Source organism: Dermacentor albipictus, chromosome 9, assembly GCF_038994185.2.
Source record: "Dermacentor albipictus isolate Rhodes 1998 colony chromosome 9, USDA_Dalb.pri_finalv2, whole genome shotgun sequence".
Classification (NCBI taxonomy): domain Eukaryota; kingdom Metazoa; phylum Arthropoda; class Arachnida; order Ixodida; family Ixodidae; genus Dermacentor; species Dermacentor albipictus.
Window position 1 is genome coordinate 82,959,333 of NC_091829.1, and position 25,543 is coordinate 82,984,875.

A 25,543-nucleotide genomic window follows, 5' to 3' on the forward strand; every position below is an offset into this window, starting at 1 on the left:
TAATCTAACACTTGACATACTGTCATCCCGCGATGTTTCAGCTGATGACGCAATTAATTCCGTGATGTCTCCGTTTCGTCATGTCTGTTTTGCTACTATCGGATGTCAACGTCGGATTGTTCGCTTCGTGGGCCATGGAATGATGACATATTTCTAAACAATGCCCCCATTCGCAGTTGTACGGACATCTTTCCTCACCTTCACTAGACATGCACTTTCCCTGGGTGGTGATGGCGACCCCCGCCGTTATTGTTTATTGTGTCCAAAGTTACTTTCGTTCAGTAGGCATACTTTCAAAGCCCGTCGTGGGCTCTCATTAAGACAGTGGCCAGGCTCTTCAAAACAGGCGCGTCCGCTGCCTCAAAAAGGATATCTAAACCAGTTAATTGCACCAGTCTACATGTTTATATGTGCGGTCCTGGCTGCAACTGTGTAAGTGGTACTGTTGACGTTTTTGCAGAGGCTGTAAGGTTTGGCTGAAAGTACTCTTATGCCCTGCTTACATTGTTAATAATTATTCACCTTTTTCACGGCGATCCCGTTGGCGCTACCATATATCGTGACATGGGAACGTGTCGGTCGCTTGCCTCAGCTGTCTCTGTCACAATTGTGCATGTAACGTATGCACATGATGCCAGTGTGGCTGTGCAAACCTCTGTTTCGGTTGATATGATAAAGGTGATTGGGTGGACGACACGCGAAATTTTCGCTACCGCTTCGAAGAAGATGCAAAATCAATCCAAATGGGTCGCCAAGCTTCGGGCGAAAAGCGATTCAGTGGTATGGGGTATTGAATAGTCCTACAAACAACGCATTGCCAATGGAACCATCATTGTAGCGTAAATGGCACTCATGCTACGTCACAAGGACTCCGTGAATGGCCAGGGAGATTTACATTACTTTATTTTCATTTTTCAGAGATTACTGGGCATATGCAATGGGCGATGAAAGAATACTTACGTAAAACGTCAACCGCTCATATCTTTATTCTCCACAATTACAGAATGATGTTACTGAGTTACTGAAGGGTGTAATGCCAATTTTCTAATTATAAACTTTACGAAACCGCAATTCATGTTGTTTAAGTAATCACAGAGACATTTACCTTGCTATCTGACCATAACTCTCAATGGGCATGACATTCCTGCCTCCACTGTGTTTCTTTCCTCGGCATCAAATTAGATCCTCACGTTAAGCTTACTAACCCCATTGCACACATCAAACAAAAAACAGCATTTGGCATTAGAGCACTACTCAAATAACGTGCATTTTTGTTTCCAAAGAAGCATTATTATCGTTATACTTCGCTTTCATTCATAGCCATATCACTTATGGTATTGCTTCTTGGGGTAATAGTAATCCTTGGCATCTTCCCTCTATCCAGCACTTTCAAAATCAGGCTATCCGCATCATAACGCAAAGCCATTTTTTCTCTAACGCCTCTTCACAACTACGTACGAACCACAGTCTTCAAGTTACTGATTTGCTTAACTATCATTTAGCGATATTACTTTGCAAGTTACTAACTCAGCAAGTTTCTTACAACTTCATTAGTTCTGATCTCTTTTTTGATCCTAATAACACAAGGTTTCAGCACAAAGAAATTTTCTGTTACCTTTAGGTTTAGGTCATACTAATTACGGAAACATGGCTTCCTGTTTTTGCGCGCTTAAACTTTGGAGCAGTCTTTCATATTCCATTAAGTTGTCATCTACCTTGTACTCTTTCAAATATGAACTCAACTTATCTACTCCCTGATTAGTCTCCTCTAATGTTATTTGCTAATTAGAAGCTGTGTAATTAGCATTGATTACGCATCTTTTCTCTTACTTTTGTCTTATATGTTTTCTCTGCTCTGTATTCCGCTTTATTTTTCATATACAACTTCTAATCCAAGGATTCAGGTGCACTCTCTGACTTTGGGACCCTTGTCTGCATAACATTTCTTCTAACAAATTGCTATGAACGAATAATAAACTGAAACTGAAACTGAAAAAAACTGAAACTTGTCTACTTGGTCTTTAAAGAATGCCAGGTTTTTCTTTTTTCTGTGCAATATTTATACGTTCTTATCTACTGCGCAGCTTGACAGAGCACTAAGGTATGACACCGCAATGTTTTTTTACCGCGATATGCATTCAAGGAAAAGCTAGGCTCAATGGTAAAAGCCGCAGAAGAGCCGCCATGCTTCTATGGCAGTAATTTGTAAAGATGAAAATATTCCAAATATTTAAATAAATGATCAACCCTTCCCTTACCGGGAAATGGGGTATGCGAAGCTCGTCCGGTGCGCACATGACTTTAGTCCCTGTCACGTAACCCACAAGTAATGGTGCCGCATTGCTTCGGCCTCCCACTCCCTCCGTTCGGGAGCTTCGTCTCGTTCCTGTCGGATTGCCTATAGGCTCTGGTGGCGCTAACGGCTGGATCTGCGCGCCGACGGTAAGTCCTCTCAGGGGCGAGTTCTCGCCGCCGCTCGAGGAACGCTATCCCTTCCTCGGGGAAGCATACAAAGCGTGGCCGTGCGAACCACTTTCTGAGACTGAACTGTACGGGCACGAAGCCGGCGCAGCGTGGGCGAAACCCACTCCTGCCTTTACCCTCCCCGGCTGAAGTGAAACGGTTCTGATTAGTTGTGTGCGCGTGGCGGGAGCGCGCACCTATGCAACTGGTATCCGTACTAATGGATCGAGCTCCGGCGCCTGCAAAGCTGCCAACTCATCAAACCGCCCTTTCCCGCAGCTCCTTTGCTATGGGAGCAACTCGGTGTTTACGTGACCACGACAACCCCACTTGAGAGTCAATGCAAGCTTCCTTGACAACATACGTATACAAGTAGCACGTACGTGTGCAGAAAATGTCAGAAATTTTTTCGATATATCTGAATGGCGGGATGGTCATTTATTAAATTGTTGTGTAGTAGTTATGATTAATTTAGAGACTCAATGATTGATTGATTGACTGAAACGTAATACAAAGGACAATGTGTGCTCTAAGATGGGGGTAAGGGATAAGGTAAAATGAAGCATGCCTGCCTCTTTAGGGAACGATAGCAAAGCTTCATTCTTCTGGTGGCGTCTTTTTGGAGAGCGACGAAATCGTCGTAGGACGCTTTCTTTAGAGGTCGGGTCCGTTTCTCCCTGAAGCTGGCTATGGCATGACAAGACCAGATCCGATTTTTTCATACTGACGTTCATAGCAGCGAAGTCAAGACATCCCTCTTCTGTTTCTCTCCACTTGCTCAGAACATCATTTGTAATGGATACCTATCTGGATGAACGCATTCTGGATGAGAAGCGGGTGTGCTTTGCGAAAACGAGTGGAAATGGGCGGAAGGATGCTAGGAATGGATTCCATAGTAGAACCTTCCTCTCGTGCTCTGTCGGGTAATGTGGTGCACGGACGGTAGACCAAGAGTTTGGGCACCCTGCACTGCTCAGAGGGTTCCACGACGTTTTCATTTTTCCCCCCAGCGTCACCGCTATCGGGCGCTATAGAGTTTACGAAAAATCGACCATATTCTTAACGATAGCGACCACTTTTCGCTGCTTATTCAAGTGCTATGCCCTACGCTTTAACGAGATCAAGCTCACGATTCTTCACGCTTCTCACATCGGTCGCAAACTTGTGCAATGACATACGCTGCATGTGCACTTGGACGTTTTTCACAACTCGGACAGTATTGCCTCGATAAGCGATCAAGAGTGCGACAGCGAATGTGTACAGCGTTTCTCCCACTTCGCTTCCACCACTCGTTACATCTTGTGCTCTGGCGCTGCTGTCTTGTCTAAAAAGCTTCAGTGCAAGGTGCCTAATGGCACGTTCCAGCAGTGGTAGGCGCACTTGAATGCTGCCTTGGGGTCCTCTCTAATTTTTGTCCCCTGGTGTGCAGTAAACGAGACAGTGAACGCTTTTATTATGCCTCAGGTGGTGGCAGGCATGTTTTATGCGATCCGCTGTGGTAGTCGTGTAGGATCGGAAGTTCAGCTACTTGAGGGCCTCTTGACATTCAGTGTAGATGTGAACCGGGTCTTCTGTGTGCCCCTGACACAGTTCAATGGCTTCTTGCAAGCTTTGTAGTTCTAGCTCGCTGGCTGTAGACTTAGCATAGCTGCTGTAGCTCACGTCTTGTCTCTGCCCATTTACGCTGAAATAAGCGATATCGCATACATTTTATCCGAACCTTCATATTGTAAGGCAGCGCCAGTGTATATTTACTGCATTTTTTCGGTTTCTTAGGGTATTGATTTGATATCCTTCCTCGAAACGCATTAACAGTCCCCCTACTGTATAACTATGCCAGGCGAGAGACATTACCTGGTGACTTCTTTCCGGGTACGTTCACGTAATTAGTACTTCAATAACGATTGGGTAACCTCCCAGTTGCTTTGTGAATGGGCGATAGCCCTCGAAACTGCTGCCCATTCCCCGTTCTCACTCTAGTATGGCGGAGAACCTACTCTACCAAGAAACACTGCTTCAGTCCACCAAAGCTTCCATTGGCGATTAGGCCCATGGTGTTATCGCCCGTGTGGACCATGCTCGGCACCTTGCACGCCCTCCTCATCAGGTGTCACAAGACGAACAAAGTAGCGCTACTACCTCCGTCACCGTTACCAAATCGTAAAGTTGACCTTCGAGAAATGTCAAGGTGCTAGCTGACTTGAAAGGGATACAGCGTTTCTGGGAACTGGATATTTTTTTAAGAACTTCACACAACAAGCGTCTCTGCGCACTTCTAAAGTGCCGTACAGAGTCGCAAATGCTACGAAGATGTTGGTTTCAACGACAGAAAAGTTTCGAATTCGTCGTAGAGGGGGTAAAGATAGCTGTGCGGTTGTAGGTTGCGGCTGTGCGGTTGCGGTTGTAGGTTGTAGTCAGAGCCAATGCCGTCAAAAAATCAATTTCGTTTAACCCCTGTAAAGAGTGCACCGCCGCAGACGTAGTTGGATTGAAGCAAAGTCACCGTTCTGCACACTTTTGAATACTGATGAGAGTTCGCTTAGGTTAAGCGTGGCTCGCACTATGCGATGCTCTCTGGAAGGGGGCTTCACTGGTGCTCCAAATAATAAGCGGTGTGGGTGTATTTAGCACCATTGTAGTAAAAACTAGAGATGTTCCGCCATACGCTTTACTATCTATGGGATCTGCCCGCCTGTCCTTCAGGCAAATAATAATAATAAATACGCAATAACAAACAAGTTAACCAAGTGTCGACGCTGCAGGATACAAGGTCACCGTAATTGCTCGTGAAACACGATTCGTTCCAAGTGAATACAGCTTGTGAATTCACCGGTTATAATTATCAACTCGTAATGCGCCATGAAGTAATGAATTAAAACGTTATTTACGTGGTTCCTCATAGTCATTTAAAAACACAATCTGGTGTATGAGCAAGTAATGTGCGCCTTCTTGATATTTCCAGCTCATAAACTGGCATCGCCCACTTTCCAAGAGGTGATTTGTTTAATTCCATATTAACAAAAGAGGAACATCCCATCCGTTCCGAAGCTGTGAATGCAGAACTTGGCAAAGTTTGAGAGCACTTACTGGGCCTCAGTGGTCCGAACATGCGAAGTTAAATGAAAATTCATGACGTCACACTCACATAATAGCGCTGTGGTTACAGCACGAAACTCTAAGAACTGCAGTTTAGCCTTCAATATGTATTTAAGTGAACAACCTCTTACATCGAAGTTGTGGAGCATATATTCTATTTTTTTACTTTCGGTTTAGTGCCTTTTTAACTTTAATTCCAGGTGTCATATTACACATGCTGTACCATGCCTTCGGGCGTTGAAGTTACATGTTCTTCTTGCCTGTTTATTATGCTCCTATTGACAGCGTAAACCTCAGGTCCCACATTACTTTGTTTTGTCTATTAGAGTTATGTAGATATATTACCACAATTAACAGAACAGCCCAAATATTTCAGGCAAATATTGTTGGTTGCCTTTGAATAATGGGCAAGTGTCCACTTTTGTAGATCACATTGGGCTTGGAGCACAACTGCCCACAGTAATACATGCGACCGACGTAGTGTTCCATTCACTTGGACGGTACGTTCACCCACAAAAGTGCACGCAATACAGGAAATGCAAGAAAGCTATTTCCCCGTGAGTTTCCGAACAGGTAGCCTCTCAATAAAAAAATATAAGGCCACGTTAATTTTGCTGGCAACTGTACGTGCTCGGTCTTTCATTTCAGTTCATTTGCTTGTCACAGTAGTCCACTCGTTTCAGTCATCAAATTGTCATTTACGAAAATGTTTTTGTTTAGCAAGATTCCACGTTTGCGAAACCATGTGCCGAATTGTTTCCTGGAAGTAAATTTGATGATAATGGGCGGTATCTTTCCTTCCCTAGCTGGAAGCCTGTCAGCTGCATCAAGACAATAAGCAGTCAGCAATGTGGCATGAGGTTTCCCTGCTAGTGATCTCCAAACAATGTTAAAGTCTTAATGTCTTAAAGCTGCTGACGGCAGCTTTTAGCGCGGGAGGACGTTTCTAGTCTGTACTAGAAGAAGATTAAACTTGAACTTGAACTTGACATCGCTGACGGCTGATGGTTTTGATGCAGCTCATAGGCCTCCAGCTACCGAAGGAATTCCACCAACCATAACCATCTAATTTACTTCCTGAAAACCATTCGCCTCATGGAATTACAAGGGTAGAGTCTTGATAAAGGAAAACACTTTGGTCGTCGAGCATTCGACAACTGAAACGAGGAGACAACTGAGGCGCGTAAAGGAACTTACTGAGGATAAAGCATTGAAGTTTTTCTGGGACAATAATCTAATGGTCTTTGTCAGGAACACAAAATTATCTGGCAAGAATAATATTGTTAGCAAGGCTGATCTGTTAAGACTGACTTAGGCTTGCCAACTGTGCTGAATGCGTTCGTGGAATGTGTACAAAGGAGATTACTCTTAAATGACACCTGTGCCATTCCAGTTTTAGACCTGGCGCACTATAATATAAGAAGTAGTAAGGTTCTGCGGTAACCCGCAAGGTGGAGAGAAGTATTCAATGAAGGGAAAATGAGACATCCACCCGTTTGTAGCAATTGCTACAAAGAAAACCCATACGGGTTCCTCGAAAGAAAATCCTCATGGTTGAAGAAAAATTCGTCCTGATCAGGGACTCGAACCCGGGACCACCGCATTTCCGGGGCAGCCGCTCTACCATCTGAGCTAAGCAGGCGGCTAGCAGATGGCAGGGCGAAGTCGAATTTGTCGACAACACGAAGCAAAGGCAAGCGCCTGAGCCGCTTTAGATTTGATTAGAAGTCTGGAACCTAAGAGGACATCATGTAATCAAAATTAGGAAGTATCGCATTGCGAAGTCCTCAACGGCAAATTTTTTGTAATATTTTTCATGCCATTTTAAAGTAGTCTTCACATAGAATACATATATGTTTCTAGGTCATTAGATGCGGTGTACTTAAAGATCGCTTCTCGAAACACTTTTATTTGCCGTTTACGTCAATGGCATTGACAACATACCATTGAGCGATGCAACATATAAATATGCTATTTATACTGCACTATAAATATCACACAAATCATATTCCAGAGCCCAAAAACTACTTAAGAAAGACTCGAAACGAGTGGTCACTTGATAAAATGTGAACCAAATATATTCAAATCGAGAAAAAGCCTCACGTGATATCTTTCAGAAATCCACATAAGGCGCTAAACCTAGAAGTGGCCTTTAGGTTGTATAGTTGTCAGTGCTCAAGGTGGTCTTGCATATTTCTACGGTTACTGCCTTCTGTTATGCAACTCGGACATTCTTTGGACAACCGTATCATGAGGAACGTCCACACTGACTACGTACATGAAATTTTTACAAACAGTAGGAGCGCAGTTATGTACTGTTCAGTTTATTACCCAGAATAAGTTCCGTAGGTTTGTCTTTTCTCGGCACACAAACGAAAGTACATCTAGCGGGTAAGCTAGTAAGTATCTGTGAGCTTACCGTAGGCTACTACTTGTGACTGCTCGGACAATAGATCAAGAAATAGTATTGAAGTTTTTTTATTTATTTTTTAAATATTTTGATTCATGTGACACTTCGCAAGTTGTTCTCGAATCGCCGCATCACAGCATAGAGCTAATCTCAGGCGTTAAGAAAGATCGCTTAATAAGCTACCAGACAGACAGACAGACAGACAGACAGACAACAGACAGACAGACAGACAGACAGACAGACAGACAGACAGACAGACAGACAGACAGACAGACAGACAGACAGACAGACAGACAGACAGACAGACAGACAGACAGACAGACAGACAGACAGACAGACAGACAGACAGACAGACAGACAGACAGACAGACAGACAGACAGACAGACAGACAGACAGACAGACAGACAGACAGACAGACAGACAGACAGACAGACAGACAGACAGACAGACAGACAGACAGACAGACAGACAGACAGACAGACAGACAGACAGACAGACAGACAGACAGACAGACAGACAGACAGACAGACAGACAGACAGACAGACAGACAGACAGACAGACAGACAGACAGACAGACAGACAGACAGACAGACAGACAGACAGACAGACAGACAGACAGACAGACAGACAGACAGACAGACGGACGGACGGACGGACGGACGGACGGACGGACGGACGGACGGACGGACGGACGGACGGACAGACAGACAGACAGACAGACAGACAGACAGACAGACAGACAGACGGACGGACGGACGGACGGACGGACGGACGGACGGACGGACGGACGGACGGACGGACGGACGGACGGACGGACGGACGGACGGACGGACGGACGGACGGACGGACGGACGGACGGACGGACGGACGGACGGACGGACGGACGGACGGACGGACGGACGGACGGACGGACGGACGGACGGACGGACGGACGGACGGACGGACGGACGGACGGACGGACGGACGGACGGACGGACGGACGGACGGACGGACGGACGGACGGACGGACGGACGGACGGACGGACGGACGGACGGACGGACGGACGGACGGACGGACGGATGGATGGATGGATGGCATCCAAGCAAACGTTTGCTTGGATGTCGTCTCATAATCAAGACGTATACTATGGAAAATATTTAGTTCAAGCATATTGACGGAATTAGGGTTGCGGAATGTTCATTGGATCCAGATACATCAGCAGTTCCTTCTTAATGGATGACATGTCAGTAAGGTTCTGTGTTTGTTGCAGCAGATCATTCCTCTCTTTTACTGACAACACAAATGGCGAGTTCCGATATTTCAATATTCTTGCGAGAATCGGTTGTACTTTCAAGCAATGATTTCTGCGTGAAGAGATATGATGCACCGGGAGAATATTCTTAGTTGCAAAATCAGTATTGCTGTAGCACATCGAGTGATAAAATGACGAACGAGATATCCTTCGTCGTGTCTCAAGATTAGAGAGATTCTTCGCTTCAACCCCGTTACACTTTGATAAGGTGAATATGATACTAAAATAAACCTGGCTGCTCTATTCTGCACATATTAGAGCTGGCTTGAAAGATCAACACTATTCGGATGCCATACTATGGAAGCGTATTCTAATGCTGACCTAATTAGTGTTGAGCATGCATGTAGCTTCCTGTCGGCATTGGCAGTCGACAAACGATGCTTCAAAAGACCTTTTTTAAAAGCTTCATTTGGTATATGCTATATGTGAACTTTCCATGTTAGATTAGACAAGAAGTTGACATCCAGATAATTAAGTGACTGAGTTTTGACAATTATGTCGGTATCTGCGGGAGCATTAGCGAGCGCGGAAAACGTCATATGCTCTGTCTTGTCGATGTTGGTCTCCATTTGACACAATATGCACCACTCATGTAAGCAGCTTATATAAGCCTGCATGAGCATTACTCTACTTCAAGCTCGTTAGTTATTTGTGTTTATACCACACAGCTGTTATGCATATTGCAACCAATAGGCGAACATGTTCTCAAAGGAAGTTTTAGAATCTATTCGCTATGCCTAATTTCCAGTTATAATCACCAACACTTAATTATTTTTCATTGGATTGCTTAGCGTTTCTTGTTTTCTTTGCTTTCGTTCCATTTTCTTGTTGATATACTTATTCAATTTGAGTATTTCTTTCATGAGCACCATTTTCTGCCGCTTTTTTTATTCTCCCTGTCTAAGAGACGACAGCTCACTGGCCTGCAGCAGAGCAGAGATACCCCCCCCCCTCCCGCCCCCTTTACCGTTCATCCAGGTCCCTTCTACAAAATGACACACGGCCGGCTGACGCACGGCCGTGTCACGCACACACTCGGTCGTTCTCTCGCCCACCCGCCTTGCAGTCTCTCCCCTTTAGAAGAACCCTACCAATAGACTGTTTTTTTCATGGGCGCCACTACGTTGTGTACGCAGTGGCGCCATCTATGGGCAGTTGGCATGTAGGCTCTGGCGAGTGCTCCGTCTTGTATTTCTGTTGTTTGTTTTCACGCTCGCGCAGTATGTATAGTGTGACGTGGCGTCTTCTACGTAGAAAACGATTCTGCGACACATACTGAAGTGGTATAAGTCGGCAAGGCCGTATTTTCTGCTCGCGTTGAGGCGGACAGAGCATGCAGCGCGATGTGCGGCCGCGTGTTTGAGCCTACGGTCAGCCTCGGAGATCAATTGTGCATTTCTGAAAATTCCATTCACTAATGTGACCTTATATCAGTATTCTTCTTGAGTTATAAGCTGCGGTTTAGGAGAAATAAAACGTACGCTACGATCGTAACAGCGTGGGTACGGTTCTGCTACAATAGAAGTTGTGCTGCTTTACTTTGAGAACCGTTCAAATGGTTAGCTGTAGATTACATTGCGTGACTACTTGGTTCGGCGGACGTGATTCCCACCGAGGAATAAAATAGTTTTGTTTTTTACTAACAGCATACCTTACCGTTTGAATCACACTTGTCCAGCAAAGTGACCGTTTACGCATTGCGCGAACGTCCGAAGCAGTGGCATATGGATTATAGATAACTTTGCTCTGTATAACGCATGGTCCGAGCAGGCGACATCAACATATGCAGATCTATAAACATTGTGCACCTTGACCATGCGAGGTCATATTACGGCGTTAGCCCCATTCCTCCCTCTCTTTTACTTTTCAGAAAAAAGATATTCGAATTTTCTTTTCGGTTTTGTTTGCCCCGTTCTCCACGATGCACTCACCCATGTCGCGGCAATTTTCTCCTCACAAATAGGATAGCATTTTTTTGGTGCAATCCCTCTCGGATATTACGGCTTTAAAGGGTGTCAAGAATGGCGAGCTGCAATGCAAGATTGCCGCCCAGTTACGACTGGGGAAAGCAACATCTCGGGAGCATCGCCGCGAACTTCTAGCCACAGCGTGACTAAACGACTTTGTGTCGGGGAACAAGACGCGCATCCCCCACTCTCCGTCGCTTCAGCAAGGATGCGTTCGATGAAGCGGGCTTTGTGCTGAAACCGCCGCCATCCTCTAGCCTCATCGCCGTTGTGAAGGAATGAGTTCGGCGGGTGAACTATTGTGCCCAAACTCCCCAGCGCGGGCCTGATCTGCTACGCGTGCGCGAGCTGCCGCGTGAAAGCCGATTTTTGTTGCTTCCCACGCGCCGACCGGGACGCAGGACAACGAGCTACCCAGAATGGCTCCGAGCTACCCGGAACGGCTTCCCTCTGATTTCGGTTCCGGACATTCGCCCGTGGGTGCCTTTGTGTGTGTAAACCGTCCTGCGGGGCGGCGGCGAGTTTACAATGAGTAAACGAGCGTTCGCGTCACCTTGTATCAGAGAAGGACCTAGTGTTTAAAAACTGCTGTGGTGCGAATGCTCGAGACACTTTTCTTAAGCAGTCATGTTGGACTGACACTTTTTTTCTTCAGCAGTCATGTTGGACTCACACTCTCTCTCAAGCAGTCATGTTAGACTGATGTACTTTCTCAAACAGTCATGTTAGATTGATATAAATAAATATTGTAAATATACCCATATTCCTCGTTTTCGATGAGAAGCAGTCCTTCCCTTCATCAACGTCCTCACCGTGGATAAGTTGGACGATGGCACGGGCCAGCTACCTTCTAATTCATGCCGGGCTCCAATCTTGACAACGGATCGGGAGTGACGGGATTGAGCCCCCAATCCTGACAAGGGCAAAAAAAGGCAAGGCTGAAGGACTTAGCTTATATAATTGTATCATGCTGGTTCACCAACCGCCAGCATCGCTCTGTTGAGCAGTGCCATCGGCCTCATAAAGGAGGCTAACGTACATATATCATAGTGATTTCAAGTCTACTAGATTGGAAATGCGCGAGAACGATGGCACTGCATCACAAATATTTGATAGCGGCTGACGCTTAGAAGTTCCAGCGTTGTCTTAGGTTGCCCGTACACGAGCATGCGATCTTATATTTTAGTTCTTACACCAAACAATCAGATAGTGAGGATATCTTCCATTTCCTGGCAATACACAGGCAGCGGTTCTCTTCATTGAATTAACACCAATACACCCCAAATACTTCACAACTAATACACACACGGCGACTGACGATGAGCGTCACATGTTTCTGCCCCCAAGAGATACTAGAGACGTTTAGCTTGTACGCTATTCCGGTAAATGGGAGCGGTTCTGGTGGATTACCGCATGGTCGGGGCGTAAACGTGAGCGGTGAAGCCGCCTGGTGTTGTAGAGCTCAACCAGACAAATGCATAGCAAAAACTGTAGTAACTCACCATATCCTGCTTCGCCACTCGTGCAAATTTTTGGCAGCGGCGTAATTGTGAACACGATTATGCCACTGTCAAAACTTTACCCCAGCAGCTAAGCAGAATACAGTAATTAGCTCTGTGTTTGTGTGGTTGAGCTTTGCGCCACCAGCTGGCGCCACTGACCGGGCCGCTCACCTTGACGCCCCCGCTAAACCGGAAAACCGCCCGCTCTTTCCCGAATACCGGACGCGCTAAAGGTCCCTATTGCCGCATACTGTAGTTACGGATGCACCGAAAGGCTACACGCTGCTTCCGCGACGTCCCTGTATGAACGGACATTGCCTAAATTTCACAAAGTATGAGCTGAAACATCTCCAAATCATTCCGCAGCACGCGACATCAATACTTTCAAGCAGCGCCGCGCCGGATCTAACAAGCCACAAAACAGGAAATGCTCACCGCGCGCCCTTTCCTTCTCCGCCGAAGAAAAAGCATATATATATATATATATATATATATATATATATATATATATATACACTCTGCCGATAAAAGCATATATTGCCTTGAAAAAGGCAAGTCCCGTTGTCGAAACCTTGGCTCCCGATTTAGCCTTGTTGCGGTTTTGCTCATCGTCTTGAATTTCCATCTCCCGACTTACCCGTGCTATCCCTGAACGCCACTTACACGCTATGCCGAAATGCAAGCTCAAAGACATTTCGACTAGCAACTTCAGGATTTTGGCAATTTTATTTTTGAAAAAAAAAACAGGAACGCTTTCCTGGCAAGATACCCTAACTTTTCCATTTGGGTTGTTCGTGTTTCTAACAATATCTGTTCGCTCATCCCTAATACAGGCAGCTTAGGTTGGACTGTAGGTAACCAAGTACGTGTAATGCATTAGTTGTAATCACATCCGCTTTTTGGTAATTTCGTTATTAAATAATAATTTTGTTTACTATTGCTGACACTCATTGTAATCTAGTTTCTTTTTTTAGTCATCAATTACACCTACCACGTTATATTTTCTGACATATAAGGCTTGACAGGCAGGCAGCTGTGAACACTTGCATTATGCGGGAACTAAAAATCCAGTGGGATGAACATAGGTGCATATGTTACCATATTTCCTGAATCAGCATCCTGCAGCTTTTCTATCGTTTTATTTTAAATATATCGCCCTGCAGGTACTCCTCGACCACTGAATCCTGGAAGGTTTGCACAATTGCAACCCTCTCTTGTACGGCCGACCTCAGCTTTTCTCATACAATCAATTTCACATTCTCCATCTAGGAAGCGCTTTCAATCGGTCTTCATAGATGGTACTAGCATCTACTCAGTTCCTCTATTAGGGCAGTCTATGGCTACTCTGACTTAGAGAGATACTCTTAGCCTTTAGAAGAATTCGTTTATACCTGTTTGACATATACCGATCACATATACGCCTGTTCTGGTGATTGTAACACAGAGACACTATTTTACGGCTCGATATGATGAAGTGTAAAAATTAATTACGTTTAAGGTTTGTCCCCTTTTCACGTAACGCCAGCATGTCGTGGCGTTTGTTACAACTAGTCGTATAAGTCTAAATGGCTAAACGAGTAAAAGGAAACGGGATGAGATCCACCAGATTGAGCGATTGGTAACTCTAATCAAAACATTTTTTTAAAGAAGTTGTTCTGACTGGTCGCTTCATTTTTGTAACGTGTACAACTCTTGGCACTGGACACCTTCGAAAACAAGGAACAGGAGACCATACACAATGCAGCATATTTTTCCTTCTACTTGCAATTTCAATGCCCCGAGCTAACTTGTTCTACGGAAGACTTTTATTAGGTTAAAACTTTTGGAATATGATTTCTCCTTTACGGAACGCATACTTTCCCCGCAGGGACACGCACCGATACCAAAAGTGAAGCAGTTGGCAGCTGAACTTGGCGGTTGTTGCACACCGCTGTAATAATGGGATACTGATTGTTGTTCGTTTGGGATTAGCGGCAGAAAAGTGCGTCTCGGAAGGTAATGAGTCAGCTTAATAGTACGCTCAAATAAGCCCGTACACGTAGTGACATTTCTTAGGGGAAGCACCGGCGAATATGATCCGAGAACGGCGATGTACAGATTTCCACAGTGCGTCGTGATACAACCTCTGACTATTTGCTTCTGTGGTATACGCAATAAAGAATGGTCAATTTCACATACCTATTGTGAACGCAACTATCCTACAGCAATCCTTTTTTTCATCCGGATGGCTTCTAGTTCAGGGGACGTCTGCCAGTAGCAGGTGCACAAAGTCGGGGACTGTGCCAGGCCTACCCAATTCCGATTAATGCTATAAACATTCGCTCAAACTGCGTTCGTGGCCCGTGAAGATTCAATCTTCTGCATCCAACAATGCATTACCACTTTTCAACCATCACTCGCCCGTTCTAATGAAACATAGGTTATCCCGCTAGAAACGTCTAACGTGAAACCTTACCTCACGATTGCGAACTTCTCGTCCTTGTCACTTGCCATTATTTCCCAGCATGTTCTGCGTTTACAATTTTTACCTCACAACACAGTACCCCTATCACTCAAGAGAAGGCAAGTTATGTGGTTTCAGGTGAGCGATGAATTTAATTTGTGAAAAGTCTCTGCAGCTCTCAACCCAGCTCTTTTAAACACATTGTCGACGCGCATGTGGAGAGGAACATTTCAGTTTTATTAAAACATCCCTTGAACAAGAAAATTTGCCGGAGTTGACAATTAATTGTATACGTTTAGTCAAGACGAATATGTGAAGTTCCACGTTGAGCAGTGGTGGTATCCGTAATATATAGCAACTATATCATAATGAGGACTATGTTCCTTCGTTAAGGCCTTGCATCAGCTATTCCGAAATAGACTAGAGGTATTGAGCGCACGAAGTTTGGTGTGAGAGAGCTGAACAGCCTGAAGCATTGCATGTCATTTTTTCTATCACACTTACACTGTAAAAATGTATAGACCCTTGAGGATGTCTTCTCACAAAACCCATACCGTTAGTGTCTTATAAAAATATACAGAAGACAACAGATATCTGGCTAGACTTACGATAACAAAAGACATAGTTGAAAACAATGTAATCATTCTGACAGTCTTCTGACAGAGAAATATCCCACAAGAGAATTTCAAAGGGATGGATACAAAACTGTTTTTTAGAATATATATGTGTGCAAAGGCTGGCAGAAAGATTGCATAGTTTTCAATTGTGGCTTTTCTCCCTGCAAGTTTACTTAGGACGCCATTGTCGTCCTGGGAATTTCCTTAAAGCCCTAAAAATCGGGTGTTACACGTGGGACAAGAAAACTCTCTCATGGGTTGAAAACCTTTGACAATGTACGTATATACATGCATGTGCATCGAATAGTAAACATGAATTATTATGTGGTAAATACTGAATACTTCATTACATAGCCCTCTCATGTAGCTTTTAGATCATACAATTAGGGCACTCGTCGTGACAGGAAAGTTCAACCGGTGACTAGCCGCACTTACGCGGTGTCCCACACTAAAATTTTCTGGGAAATAGTTGCACTTAAGGATGCTCGAAGAAGCCTGCGTCGAGCAGTGCAGAACAAAGTGGAACAGCTGTGTAATTTGTGACAGATTTTGAGGACGAATACAAGATAAAAACAATGAATTATCGGGCTTACGTGCCAAAACCACTTTCTGAATATGAGGCACGCCGTAGTGGAGGACTCAGGAAATTTCGACCATCTGGGGTTCTTTACCGTGCACCTAAATCTAAGCACACGGGAGTTTTCGCATTTCGCCCCCATCACAATGCGGCCGCCGCGGCCGGGATTCGATCCCGCGACCTCGTGCTCAGCAGCCCAACACCATAGCCACTGAGCAACCACGGCGGGTGAATACACCATAAGTAGCCTTTGTCTCAATTCCTGCTTACGGGACCTGCATTGGCGGTGACCGTATTATCTTTTGAAATTCAAGGACGAGCCCAAAAGCAAATCGGCAAGAACCAAACACAGCATATTTGTTTTTTTCTCTAGCTCATAGGAAATTACTAATAGGAGATTTCCGGGAGAAAAGCTATTATTAACATATGGAAGAAACCATATGTTGATTATTTTGCACATTTTAGCAACCGTGGTACTTTGCGAGAATGAAACAACAGACCACTGGTGTTGGCACGATATGCCTTTCGAAATATCATTACTAGAAAACTCAAGAATGTATCCGTGTAGGTCGATTTCAGTGGGCGTAAACACATGCATATCTTTGAGCAAGTTATCCGTTCCGTCCACTAAGATTGGGAAGAAAATGATGCGCTGTGTGACCTAGCACTTTTGCTTATAAAATAAACTTCAGCTCAGGGCGGATTAGGCGCTAGGAGAGTACTAGAGCCCACATAGTTCACGTACTTTCGTTTTCCGTATAGCTTTGCGGCACCCACTCTGTAATTGAATGATTTCCTTTTGCAAGTAGCGCAAGTGAAAGAGTACAAGCAGAAGCATCAGCCTTTCGTCCTGGGGACGTAATTGCGGACGATCACCCTCACCGGTACTATTGCCTTTGCGCACGCAGTGCTCCAAGAGCCAATCGGTTCATGCGGTTTTTCTCATGCAGCCAAGTTAGCGCGCACTGCATGTCATTAGGCGAAAGCGATTACGTCCCCTGTTTGGAACTGTTTTTACATTTTCGCAACAGCAACCATCGCGATACGGTGCGAATGGAGCCGACAGCCTAATGAAAAGCGCACTCTCCCTATGGGTCACAAACTCCATGGGCGCCCTAGGAACTTTACATAAATTTCTCTTCAAATCCAGAAAGGTACTAGGCAAATGCAAAGGATGATCAAACAATACTCAATTGAAATAGCTACAACGTGTATCTTTATATTGAACATTTTCTTTACTGCAATGGCAAAAATACTGCTGTCTCCTCTTATTTTTTTTTGCAAAGTATCATTCCCAATCTACTATTTCTAGCCTTGCGCAGGCACCGAGGCATGATATAATAAAACTTTTACAGCTAAATCATCATCATCATCATCAACCTGGTTACGCCCACTGCAGGGCAAAGGCCTCTCCCATATTTCTCCAACCCCGGTCATGTGCTAATTGTGGCCATGCCGTCCCTGCAAACTTCTTCATCTCATCCGCCCGCCTAACTTTCTGTCGTCCCCTGCTACGCTTTCCTACTACAGCTACAGCTACATGCTACAGCTCTAATGCTACATGCTACATGCTCTAATGCTACAGCTAAATGCATTAGAGTAAATCTAGGCTACAAAACGGCAACTCTTAAGGCACCGCAATATTTCATTCAATTTTAGAACCCTAAATGTTCCCTTAGCTATCCTCTTAGCTTACCTTATTGTCTTCTGCTATCCTCAAAGAGAGGCGAAGACAAAAGCCTTGTAAAGCCTACTTTCTTAAGCCTTAATTCAGGTTAGTCCTCTTTTTTCCACCGTAATCGACCTCAATCTACTTTATTCCACATTAATACACCCTAATTTGACTTCATTCATCCTACTCCACCAAAATCCACGTTAATCCCCTTTCATCCACATTATTAACCAGTGTTCGACCGTAATCCACCCTAACGCCCCAACACAACAGATTGTGAGCTAAACGCTGGGCGTGTTGCCATGCTATACCAACACGCCCAGTCGTCAACCTTGGCAAGTTTCATCATGTAACAAAAATTAGAAAATATCGGTCTGCCAAGTCCTCAACCGCAATTGTTTTCAAATTCCCTTTTTCATGCCGTTTTAAAACAGTCATCGTAGAGAATACAAATATGTTTCTACATCATTAGACACGGTGTATTTAAATAGCTTTTCTGGAACAGCATTTACTGGCCGTTTACGTCAACTGCATTACCATTATACACTTCAGTGATGCATATATGAATATGCTATCTACACTGCAGACTCGAAACCAGTGGTTGCTTGATAAAATGTTAAACAAATATATTCAAATAATGAAAAGAAACTCATGTGATATCTTTTATATTGATATAGTTGTCGGTGCTTAGGGTGGCCTTGCATTTTTCTACCGCTATTGCCTTCTCCCATGTAACTCGGAGATTATTTTGAAAAACGTGTCATGCGGAATGTCCACTCTCACTACGTAAATGAAACGTTTACGAACGGTAACAGCGCAGGTATGGACTCTTCAGTTTTACCCAGATTAATTTCTTTAGGCTTGTTTTTTCTCGGCGTACAAACCAAAGTAAATAAAGCGGATGAGCTAATAAATAAAACATATGTGAGCTTACAGTGCGCTACTGCTTATGATTGCTCAGACAATATAGGAACAAAATTATATTGCGGTGCTTTATTTTTTTAATATTGTGATCCAAGTGACACTTCGCAATCTGTTCTCGAATCGTCGCATCACAACACATTGCAAATCTAAAGTGCAAGAGATCACTTTATAAAGTTATATATAAATATATATGTATACACATTTATATATATATATATATATATATATATATATATATATATATATATATATATATATATTGTTATTATGGATTGTATATACTGCACAATATATTGTATATTGTATATATTGTGTATATCATATATTGTATATATTGTTACGCATGAAGAAAACGAAGACCAGTGAACGTGCTTGCGGTCCCGGGGGCAGGAAGGGAGAAGAGGACGACGCTCAGTTGATAAACCAGCTGACCGCTCTTGCACATCTCCCACTGTGGGTATGTGCCACGGCCACTAAGGACAACAACAACAACAACAACAATGCTCTTGCGCTCACCTCCGCGACTTAAAGTAAACGGTCCCCTTCATCCGTAAGGGTTACAAACGGTCTCCTTCGCACGCAACAAAGTGGTGGAGGTGCGGGGTACCGCTCACAACAACGGAACCATCACTGCCGCAGCTTCGTCGAAGCCGTCGACTTGCCGGCCTCCCGCCATCAGCCGTGACCATCTTCGACATGCCAGAAGAAGGAGCCACTCCGAGGGCAGCGCCTAGCAGTCCACGGCCATACTACCGAGTTCCACCCACCTTCGGAGGCAAAGCGGGGGAAGATGCCGACGAGTGGCTCGTACACTACAAACGAGTGAGCAAATCCAGCGGGTGGGATGCAACCGCTCAGCTCACCAATGTGGTGTTCTCCCTGACCGATACCGCCCTCATGTGGTATGAGAACCACGAGGACGCGCTTACGACGTCGGAACATTTTGTGGACGAGCTAAAGGCTTGTTTTGGGGACTCAGTCGCCAAAAAGAAGCGTGCGGAGCAGGCACTGTCTCAACGGGCGCAGCTACGAGGTGAGACATGCACAACATATATCGAAGAAGTATTAAAGCTGTGCAAGGTGGTCAGTGCTCGCATGTCAGAAGAAGATAAAGTCGGACATTTGCTGAAAGGAGTGGCTGAGGATGTATACAATTTTCTAATTGGAAAGGAGAGCCTCAGTTCTGTGTCTGACGTCATTCGGCACTTCAGAACTTTTGAAACGCTCAAGATGCGTCGGATTGCGCCAAAGTTTGGTCGATTGGCAAACGTGACGACGGTTGCCAGTGTGGACAGGAGTCCTTGCCTCGACCTTCCTTCCACCATCCGACAGATCGTCCGCGAGGAACTTTCCCGCCGCGAGGAGTTGCATTCAACTGCTGACCACCATGGCGTGCACACGTCACGTGAGGCTATGACGACGCCACATTCGGCCCCTTGGCAACCGATGGTTACCGCAGCGGCCGTAGAGTACAGCGCAGCCTCACAGCCGAGGATTACAACACGCCCTCCGACTCCGCGCTATGACCAACGCGCTCAACGCACGCCTACTCGACGCCCGATGTATCGTCGTGACACACGCCACGAACCAACCCACTACACGCGGGAAAATGATAATATCCGCTTCATCGACGAACAACCAAGGTTTCGACCTCTCCCGGTGTGTTATTCCTGTGGTGTCCCGGGTCATATATCGCGGTTTTGCAGCCAGCGTATGACCACGTGGTATGGCCAGCCCTCAGAGTTTTCTCGGCCCTCCGAACGGTCACACGCTGCCCCATGGCCAGCACACGTATCATCTGGCGACGAGTATTGGCTCAGCAGCTCCCGGAATCGCTCCCCGGCATCTGACAGGAGTTTGACACCCCCACCGCAACATCGTGCTCCCCGTTCTCCCTCACCGCGGCATCGCACCACGTCCCCTTCGTCACCGGAAAACTAGCTAGCGCGGCCGATGGAGGTGAGGTCGCTGGAGACGTGCTACTGACAGAAATACCTCCTGTGTTGATGCTGAAAAACAAAGTGCGCGTGCTTGTAGATAATGTCCCTGTGATGGCTCTGGTGGACACAGGCGCAACAATTTCCGTCATGAGTGTCTCGTTTAAACACGTGTTAGGGCGAAAGGTTTTGTTTAAATGGGACGAAGATTCAAAGTTCTGTGGAGTGAGTGGTGAGCCATTGCGACCTATTGGTGTGTGTAGTGCTGACGTATTTTTGGGAGGCCATGTTATTACGACAGGAGGAGGAAATAACTTTAATGTGTCCTGAGGAACCCCTCCCCACCCACTCTTGGTTTAGTGGGCGGCAGGGGTCGCGGGCCGCACCCACGTTGGGACGGGAAGCCCGTGAGCCTCCGCCCTTTCGTGAGCCCTCTGGACGGCCCGGAGCTGGGTCTGGTGGTCGTCGCTTTGCAGGGCGTCCACCCAGTCTTCTTCTATTGGCCTCGTTTTGGGTTGCGTTCGGACAAACGATATCTTCCTCGGTCTCGTTCGGCGGGAGTGAGGCCGCCATTGCTAGTGCTTGCGCCAGGCGAATCTGACTCACTTTTTTTACGTCGAGGCCGTCTCTCGGCCTCGGCCTCGGCCTCGGCCTGATGCGAATGTGGTCCCTCGGTAGCCGGGGGAGCCTCGATGCGGCGACGAGGCGCTTGACCGCGCTCTGCGGGCCGGCCGTGCGGCGGCCGCCCTTCGTGTCTGCTCGTCCCTCGTTGCCTCGGTCCGGAACGGTCGGTACCGGTGTGGCCTTATTTTTTCTGCCCATGGCCGTCGTCCAGCCAGGGCGATTCGCTTCTTCTGGGGAGATGTCCTCTCCCGGCACTACGGTCTCCATAGCGGGCATACTACCGCGCACACGTACGAGCGAGGCCTGGGCCTGCTCGCTCCTCGCCCCCGACGATAGGCCTAGTCGGGTAAGGCTAGCTGAGCCGCGGCGTGGTCCGAACTAAAAAGCCTCGGAAATGGAAAAGAGTTCACTGACGGGAAGAAAAATCGGACATCGGCGTGTTCCTTAGAAGAAACTGCGTCGAATAGTGCACATTTCGTTGCTAGGAATCACAGAAATCAGTCCGAAAACGAGCACAGAAGCGGGAGCCGAACATTCCACATACGCACTGGTCGGCTTCTTCTTCTTCCTCCTCATTACGACAGAGTTTGTAATTATTCCTCGGTCGACTCATGATGATATTCTCGGCATGGACTTCTTGCTGGAGTGTGGTGCTACTGTCGACTGCCGCACAGGAAAAGTATTCTTAAGTGGTAGGATTCCATGAGGACTCCTGGAGAACCCTGTAGATCGCGAAACTGCACTGTGTGTTCGTGGTGATACGGTCATAGCTGCATCATCTACCGTTTGCGTTCCCGTTGTCTGCTGCGGCGCCGATTCCGACTGCTTCGAAGCTACCGTAGAACCGATGCACTTTAACTGTATGAAGAAGAATGTGTTGGTGCCACATTGTGTGGTGTCGATCAAAGGTGGACGCACTGGCTTATGGACCGTAAACTGTTCTAAGGAGCCGGTTATACTATCAGATGGCATGAAATTAGCCTTCGCCAGGGAACACGCGTCCTTATCAGCGGCTGTACTTACAGATGTGCCGGAAGAACCTGATGGCCACAGTTCGGAAACGGCCCTTTTGTCGATGGTAAATAAATCACTCAGCACGAGTGAACGCCGAACGTTAGTGGGTGTGCTTTCGAAGCACGTTTCTGTATTCGACTTTGCGCAGAAGGACAATATACCTGCAATCCCTGCGTCTCGGACGCGCCATACCATCAACACGGGTTCGGCAAATCCGATTAGACAAAAGCCATATCGTGTTTCACCATCAGAGCGCCAGATTATCAACGAACAAGTGCAAGAAATGATTAAAAAGGGAGTCGTGCAAGAGTCAACAAGTCCGTGGGCAGCTCCAGTGATTCTTGTTTAAAAAAAGATGGATCTTGGAGATTTTGCGTCTACTATCGCCGTTTGAATGCTGTAACAAAAAAGGACGTGTACCCACTCCCACGTAATGATGACGCAATAGACTGCCTTCATTCCGCCTCTTACTTTTCCTCAGTAGATTTACGATCCGGCTATTGGCAAATTCTGATGCATCCTGACGACAAGGAGAATACTGCCTTTGTAACCCCTGACGGGCTCTTCGAATTTAATGTGATGCTATTTGGATCGTGCAACGCTCCGGTAACTTTCGAGAGATTTATGGACACTGTATTGCGTGGCTTGAAGTGGAACATCTGCATGTGCTACCTCGACGACGTCGTCATCTTTGGCCGCACCTTCAGCGAACACAACTCGCGTCTGGATATTGTCCTGAACTGCATCAGAAACGCTGGTCTAGTGTTAAACTCTAAGAAATGCCACTTCGAAGACCGCCAAACCCTTGTGCTTGGGCACCTCGTCGACAAGGATGGCATCCGCCCTGATCCCCAGAAAACAGCAGCCGTTGAAGCGTTCAGTGCACCGCGCTGTGTCAAGGAGCTCCGTAGTTTTCTGGGGCTTTGTTCCTATTTCCGCCGAATTATTCCTAAATTCGCCGACGTTGCGTATCCGCTGACATGCCTGCTACGGAAGGACACCCCCTTTGAGTGGAATCCGGAGTGTGACTCTTCTTTTCGTCAGTTGAAGTTCCTGCTGACGTCACGACCGGTTCTTCAACACTTCAGTCCTTCAGCTCTGACAGAACTCCATACAGATGCCAGTGGCATAGGTATTGGTGCCGTCCTAGTTCAGCGCTACGGTGACCGCGAACACGCGAACATATGCAAGCCGCTCATTAGGTAGGCCCGAGCAGAATTACACTGTGACGGAACAAGAATGCCTCGCAGTAATATTTGTGGTTCAGCAGTTTCGTTCTTACCTGTATGGACGCCCCTTTACAGTGGTCACCGACCACCACTCATTGTGTTGGCTTGTGAATCTTCGTGACCCTTGTGGCCGCCTTGCGCGCTGGGCGCTCCGACTGCAAGAATACAGCTTCACCGTCTCTTATAAGAGTGGTCGACGACACGCTGATGCGGACTGTTTCTCGCGTATGCCACTTAGTACTACGGACTGTGACGCCGACGACTTCGATCACCTCGTGGCTTCTGTGTCGCCGCGTTTTCCAGACGTCGACTGCTTCAAAACCGAATAGAGAAAAGACGGTAAATTAACACCGCTCTTCATCGCTACGACCACCTCGACGACAGCAAACCATTTCTGTGTACGTGATGGACTGCTCTATAAGAAGAACTTTTCCAGCACTGGCGCACGTTTTCTCCTAGTGGTGCCGGAGAGCCTTCGCACAGGGATTCCGAGTGCTATGCACGACGACCCTACGTCTGGCCATCTAGGTTCGGCGAGGACGCTCTACCGGATTCAGGAACGCTTTTATTGGCCTGGCATGCGACAATCTGTTGAGACGTATGTGGCCAGCTGCATGCAGTGTCAGCGCCACAAACGGCCATCTACTGCTCCAGCAGGTCTTCTGCAGCCGATCCCGCCTCCAAGCACGCCTTTCCAACAAGTGGGCATTGACTTCGCAGGCCCATTTCCAAAATCAGCCAAGGGAAACCGTTGGATAGTTGTTTGCGTCGACTACCTCACACACTACTGCGAGACGGCGGCAGTGCCCTCCGCAACTGCCACTGACGTTTCAACATTCCTGCTGCAATATGTGATCCTGCGACATGGTCCGCCTCGCGTGATCATCAGCGACCGTGGCCGACAATTCACAGCAGACGTCGTAGAGGAGCTGCTTCATTTGTGTGATTCCCACTTGCGTCACTCGACACCATACCATCCACAAACGAATGGGCTTACGGAGCGCACCAACCGAACAATTGTAAACATGCTATCTATGTACGTTTCATCCGACCACAAGAACTGGGATGACGTACTGCCTTTTATCACGTACGCGTTCAACACCGCCAAGCACGAGACCACCGGCTATAGCCCTTTGTTCCTGCTGTACGCATGGCCACCCCGGTACACAATCGACACTGTTTTCCCCTTCTGCAGTCATGAAAATCCCACTGTCGCCGAGACTCTCTGCTTCGCCGAAGAAGCTCGTCGTATTGCTCGTTTGCGCACTTTGGCATCGCAGGACAGATCAAAAGCGCGCTACGACATTCGCCACCGTCCGGTAACCTATCGCCCTGGTGATTTATTCTGGCTGTGGACTCCAGTACGGAAACGCGGGTTATGCCAAAAGCTTTTGGCCACCTACGATGGACCGTTTGTGATTATTGACAGACTCACGGAAGTCACGTATAACGAAGCTCACCTCACGGCGAGTGGTAGAAGAGCTGCCAAGAAACAAGTGGTCCATGTCGCCCGCTTGAAATTGTTCACGTCAAGACACATGGATTGACTCGCCCGGCGGGCTTCGTCTGCGACGAGAGGAATGTTACGCATGAAGAAAACGAAGACCAGTGAACGTGTTTGCGGTCCCGGGTGGAGGAAGGAAGAAGAGGACGACGCTCAGTTGATAAACCATGACCGCTCTTGCGCTCACCTCCGCGACTTAAAGTAAACGGTCCCCTTCATCCGTAAGGGTTACAAACGGTCTCCTTCACACGCAACAATATTATTAGTATG

General features: G+C 46.6%; 2 protein-coding genes across 10 annotated transcripts in view; one reads left to right on the forward strand and one right to left on the reverse strand.

Moving 5' to 3' along the window:
• Positions 1-25,543, forward strand: part of LOC135915002 (endothelin-converting enzyme 2-like) — a 392,210-nt gene that overhangs the window by 196,042 nt on the left and 170,625 nt on the right. The gene's annotated exons all lie outside the window — the stretch shown is intronic.
• Positions 1-25,543, reverse strand: part of LOC135915004 (uncharacterized) — a 138,576-nt gene that overhangs the window by 53,212 nt on the left and 59,821 nt on the right. For 4 of the 5 annotated variants that reach the window (XM_065447957.1, XM_065447958.1, XM_070524855.1 and 1 more), the window contains exon 3: positions 11,989-12,143. The exons of the other annotated variant lie outside the window; for it this stretch is intronic. In XM_065447957.1, the coding sequence (XP_065304029.1) occupies positions 11,989-12,143 (155 nt within the window). The remainder of the gene's footprint in view (positions 1-11,988; positions 12,144-25,543) is intronic. 5 annotated transcript variants of the gene reach the window in all.